The following is a 6,149-nucleotide window of genomic DNA, read 5'->3' on the forward strand; positions in this document are numbered from 1 at the left end:
ATATATATATATATATATATATAAAATATTGGGGTTTAAAAAATTGCGGGGGGGGGGGGGGGGGAGAGGCGCGTTTTATTAAGTTTTGCCTAGGGAGCTAAATAACCTTGCGCCGGCACTGGGCGCAGATCATCACAATGTTGAAAAAAATACAGTTACAGCCGTCTCCTGTTTGATATTTGAATCCTGTTTTAGTTTTAATGTTAATTTTATTCTATTGTAAAATAATCTTTGTTAAAATTCCTAGTTCTGAAACTTTGTTTAGAAGCATTGATCTAAATAATCTATATTTAAGCCCTTAGTAAACTTTAAATTTTTTGAAAGGGTCCATCTTCAGTCCATGTAGGGACCTAACATTTTTTAATAATTCTTAGTAGACCAAAGCATTAAGCAATGTGATTTTTTTCCATAAAAGAGCTACACTTGCTATCCGTGGAACTGTGATTGTTAACTTTGTGCCATTATCACAATTAATTCTTTGCTATATAGTGTAAGCCAAAGCAGGAGTAATCAATTATTCTTTTATGTATTCCTTTGTATGACAGAAGGATTTTCTTGGAACCTTTATTCATAGCGTTGTGTCCTGATTAATTTTTCTCCTACGTTATGATCTAGCTGTTATATATGTCATTGTATTGTTTATTGTAAATGTTTACACAGTTTAATAAAGGATTTCGTGGAGCCTCTATTGTTGCCGGTATATTGCGCCACTCTCAAGTATTTTTTGGCTCTATTGGTGTTTGGTCTGATTAACACAAGTGTCTGTCTTGCAGTCTTTTTTTTTTCTTGGTATTTTAATGGGGTGTCCCGTCCATGTCAAAGAAGGAAGAAGGGAGCTGGACATTACCCCCCCCCCGTCAAAATCCAAATAGGGCTAGGGCTAGGGGTAGGGGTAGGGCTAGGACTAGGGCTAGGGCTAGGGCTAGGGCTAGGGCAGGGTTTTGGGGGTAGGGTTAATAAAAGGGGTAAATGACCCCGAGGGGTAGTGTTGGAGAGGGAGATTCCCGGGTTATTTTGACTAGTGTGGGGGGGGGGGGTACGTTTCCAAGACCTGCTGAAGAAATGACGCCGTTGGACTAAAGGATGGTATTCGGATCCATGTGGATAAAAACAGGTTACATTTAGCATGAAAGGACCTTCCTATACAACAAGCTTCCATGCTAAATGTGCACATTAATAAAGTTCAATAAGAGTTTAAAATAAAATAATAACAGCTCCGGCTGTTATTAAACCACATTAATATATAGTGCAACTCTTAGGTAACCGAGCGAAGAAAAAATAAAGAAATAGCACTTATGAGTACTATGTTATATATATTTTTAAATTAGAATGTTATATATATATATATATATATATATATATATATATATATATATATATATATATATATATATGTATATATATATATATATATATATATATATATATATATATATATATATATATATATATATGGTTACAGAGACAGGCGTATACATAAATACATATTTATAGATTATGATCAGGATAGGTGGAAAATATTGTATTGTTTACAATGTTGTTATAGTTGCCACCACGTGATATCCTGTAGTTGTTCATGGCCAGACTGTTTAAAAGCTAGCTTGCTTAACTGAGTGTGATATAATTCTGAAGCGTTCGACTATAAAAGTAAAGAATATTTCTTCGTTTCTTCTTTATGTTCAAATAATTTCAAAATATTTTACTTATTAATTAATATATTGTATTATATTGAGAGAAAACAGGTAAGGACTATTACTGTATTAAATCGATTTGCTTAATAGAGTAAAAAAAGGTTTTTCTTTAAATATTAACGTTTTAAACAAATGCAATGCTGAACGAAAATTGAACGACTACTACCTTGTACAATATTTTCGTTTATTAAACTAACAAAAATATTATTCTTAATTTACTTACTTAGAATGAAATAGTACAATTTCTTAACTTTTTGAGATTTTACTGGCTGGTGATTTAATTCAATATTACAATTTAAATATAAAGTTTGCAAATATGTCAATGCTTTAAGGATTCATGTGTTGACACTCGCACATGAACAAAGTAAATTAAAAATAAATAATAAATAAATAATAATTTAAATAAGCTGTCGCATTGCGGATGCTAGACTGGCCAAGAATTTCTACCTCATGATTTATGTATCCTATTATTTGTGCAGCAGGTTAACTTATAAAAAAGATAATCGATGGCAACCTAAAGGTAACTTGTGTTAAAACAAACAAAAATGCGGCAAAAATATATTCCTTAAGGTGAATTCAGCATTAGCAATCGGTTAGCTTAATTATACTTGTGTAGATTTAAACAAATGTTTTCTTTAATCCAATATGCATTATGTAATAAACTGACATATCTGCAGAGTAATATGTTTAAAATCTTTTGAGTGAGCCGTAAACCATTAGGCATCATTTGAGATAATATGTTAATGGTTTTATTTTATCATCATTTCAGACTCTTACGACATTATGTCGTCCTTCGTAAAAAACGACCCAATCCGCATTCTGCTGGTAGGAAAAACAGGACAAGGAAAAAGCTCTACTGCTAATACTATCTTACGAATGAAAAACTGCTTTGCATGCGGAAACTGTGCGCAATCCGAAACATCTAAAACACAGAGGGCGAGTTCCACATTCAAAGGAAGAAAAATTGAAGTTGTAGATACACCAGGCCTCGCTGATACAAGATTTAACGAAAAAGAAGACACCGAATCAGCTTTCAAAGCCATGTCGCAAGCTATGGATTTGATTCCAGAAGGGTTTAATGCTATATTGTTGGTTTTAAAGTACGGAGATGAATTAACCAACGAAGACTTGAGGGTAATTAATAATTTAAAGCAAATCCTTGGAAATGAATTTATTCGATCTCACGGAATTTTGTTGTTTACGTTTGGAGACAATTATGAAACAGATGAAGATGTTATTGAAAAAAACCTACCATTTTCAAAGTGGTTGGAAAAGAAAAAGAAAAAAAACATTCAGACTCTTATTGAAGAATGCGGTTCTCGCACCATTTTGATGAACAACAGATGTAATGATGAAAAGAAGAAACAAGGCCAATTACAGCTTTTGATACAAATGATTGATGAACTTAGCAACGGTGGCAATAAATATACAAAGAATATGTTTTTGGAAGCTCAAAATAAACTTTACAAATCTTCTGCAGGTTTTGAAAGGGACTTTCTGAAAATCAGTGAAATATATAAGAAACTTCAAGAATTTACTACAATTAACGAGGACACATTGGAAAGCGTTCAAGCTTGCAAGAACGAAGCAGATATGCTTTACGAAGAGATTGAAAAGTACTCATATAATCTGCCAGTAGAACTGAAAATTGTGAAAGATTTGCAAATGTGTATTAAAGAACTAATTGGTCGCTTTAAATCAAAAATATAAAAAAAAAATTAATTTGAACAATTTATTATTTTTGTCTTTTGTAATAATAGGTTGGAAATCATTGAGAAAGAAAGAAGCCAAAAACTAACGGAGAAAAAACAACAGCTGATGTATTGTGGCACAATGTACAAGTAGATCATACAAACTACACTTTATTTTATAATTATTTCAATGTTGTCATTATGCATTCATTAAACATTTAAAGTCAGCTTTTGATTTTTTTAAACTCATTTTATTTGTAACACTAAGTATAATTTTAAAATTTGTATATATTTTATTGTATGTTTATTGTTATTTGATACTTTCAATTTGAAAACTTTTTGAACTTGTTAAAATCGCCATCAGAGTAGAAACGCCCACACTAAGCCGCTGCTTGCGAAGCGATTATAAGTAAATAGCTTTATACAAACAGGACTAGAAGAATATTGCTACAGACTGAAAAACTGTTGAAATTCCGAAGAGAAACGCCATCAATATCCGGATATAAGTGCGGAACGCAGGGATGGTGTGGTTAAGTAGTAGACGGCATGACTGCATATCTAAAACATCGAGATCAGATCCCAGGCTCGAGTCCGTAGAGCGTCTCTAAATCCATCACGCTTCGATGGGTACTTGACTCACGGTAGGTAAAATAAAGGCAGCTTGGCATAGTCCTGACCACATTATCCCTTCACATAGTACGACCACAGAAACATGTCAGATCCGAAAGGCCAGCTTTTTTTTTTTATGTTAGAACGACAGCTTATTGAACGAGGTTGATATTTGAAATTAGCTCAGTGTAGGACTTGAGACAGTGGCGTAGCGAGGTCGGGCGTCACCCGGTGCGGCACTTAATGGTGTCACCCCCCAGAGGCGTTGCGACCCTTGCCGGGGACAAGCTTTCAAGTTTTCGATTTGCACCCCCACCCTCCTCAAACTTTCGATTTGCACCCCCCCCTCATGAAAATTCCAAAAGAACTGTTGTTTATGTTTAGTGCCATTCTTTTTTCTAAGTTTAAAAATGTACGTTACATAGTTTCACATAATGGAAAAGCATGTGTATACTCCTAGTTTATACACACACGCACGCACACACACACACACACACACACACACACACACACACACACACATATATATATATATATATATATATATATATATATATATATATATATATATATATATATATATATATATAGCCTATATTTATACGTGTGAGTAGTTTTTTCTTTATATATGAATTAGGGTACCCGTTGCACTCATTTGTCATGTCGATGCGAGCTGATACAATATTTCAAGATTTCATCAACCCGTTACCAATCGTATATTTTTTATCGTGTGGCCTTGTTTTCTAAAATTGATTTATTTATGTGTAAAGTGGAAACGGCGGCCATCAATACTGGTCAGGACTGTTACACACACTACCGTGTATGTGATTTTATTTTCTCTATATCACAACAAGAGAAACATCAAACACATAAGAAAAATAAAATCAAAATTACTCATTTAATTTTATTCACATTAAGAACTACATTAATAACTAATCTTTAACCTACAATTAACATTTTGACGTTCCTAGTTACAACAGGTAGTAGCGAGCTAAATTAATTGTTATAAAAATATATTTTAAAATACAAGCAATTTGCAAAATAGTCTATGTTGTTCTTTGTTCTTTTCAAACTTACTGTATGTTAGCCAGTTTTAGAAAACTATGTAAAAAAATGTCTCTGAACATCTAGGGATGTCGCTTACAGTAGCAGCATGCGCAGTAAGTAATAATTGAAAATAGTTGCTGTTAAATATGTACAAAAGTAAGATATGTTTACAAAAACAAAATTTAAAAGATAATTAAATCCAATTAAAACACACATAAATTCATAAAAGGAATATTGGATAAAATACACAAGTGCATACATTATCAACCAATTACTAATAAATTATTATAAAATCACAACAACAATAAATTTAAAAAAACTGTAGAAAAATGTGTAACATGGTATTAAACGATACCGTCCTTGAAAACAATATTTGACACCAACTCCTTTACAATCTTCGTCAAGTTCTCTAGAATTCCATGTTCTAGATCGGCATATTGTATAATTCGAACGCTTTTTTCCGCCTCAATCATTAATTTTTTGTGTTCCTTGGCCTGTTGAATTATGTTAGTGTTTTCTTCTTCTAGCCTTGGTAGTTGTGCGAGCTGCCTGTCGAAAGTTTCGTTATCATGAATGATTTGACGCTTAACTTCTTCCTTTTGTTCATTCAATTCTTCCTGCTTCCCTGCAAACAGATTTTCTACTGTAGCCTCTCCATCTAGTACATTGTGGCATGCATTGGTTATCTCTTTATGCTGCTCTTTCAAACTTTGTTTTTGTACAACATGCGAATCTATTTTATAAAATGAAATGCTCATTCTTTCTGGCTCTCTCGCTACAACGTACTGGGTAAGATTTTCCATCTCCGATTGCAGCTTATGATGTGTGTCATCAGTTTGTCTGAAGCCTCTGCCTTCTGCCGAATCACCTTCGTCGATGTTGTGGTTTAATGTTTGAGTTTCCTTTGCCCGATCTTCGAGTATTTTTACAGGTTGCATATCTCCCCAACACTCATCTTCACCTTCCACATTATTAGACTTAAATACAACTTCAAGTTTCGCATTAGCTTCTCCTGATTCTTCAACACTGTCACTTTTATTATGTATGTTATTAGCAATCAAGTTAATTCGATTTAAATTATCTTGAATAGAGCTATGCAAACGTTCCATGG

At 33.2% G+C, this 6,149-nt stretch overlaps 1 protein-coding gene across 1 annotated transcript; it reads left to right on the forward strand.

Annotated features, from left to right (window-relative positions):
* Positions 1-2,474: 2,474 nt before the first annotated feature.
* On the forward strand, positions 2,475-3,401 carry LOC131938705 (GTPase IMAP family member 3-like). The gene has a single exon (XM_059296835.1). The coding sequence runs from the start codon at positions 2,475-2,477 to the stop codon at positions 3,399-3,401; it is 927 nt and encodes a 308-aa protein (XP_059152818.1).
* The last annotated feature ends 2,748 nt before the right edge of the window (positions 3,402-6,149 follow it).

The sequence above is a fragment of the Physella acuta genome, unplaced genomic scaffold (assembly GCF_028476545.2).
Source record: "Physella acuta isolate Inbredline_101_S28 unplaced genomic scaffold, ASM2847654v3 ptg000255l, whole genome shotgun sequence".
Lineage (NCBI taxonomy): Eukaryota > Metazoa > Mollusca > Gastropoda > Physidae > Physella > Physella acuta.

Coding starts and splice junctions, on each gene's coding strand:
- LOC131938705 (XM_059296835.1), top strand. CDS start 2,475: ATGTCGTCCTTCGTAAAAAACGACCCAATCCGCATTCTGCTGGTAGGA.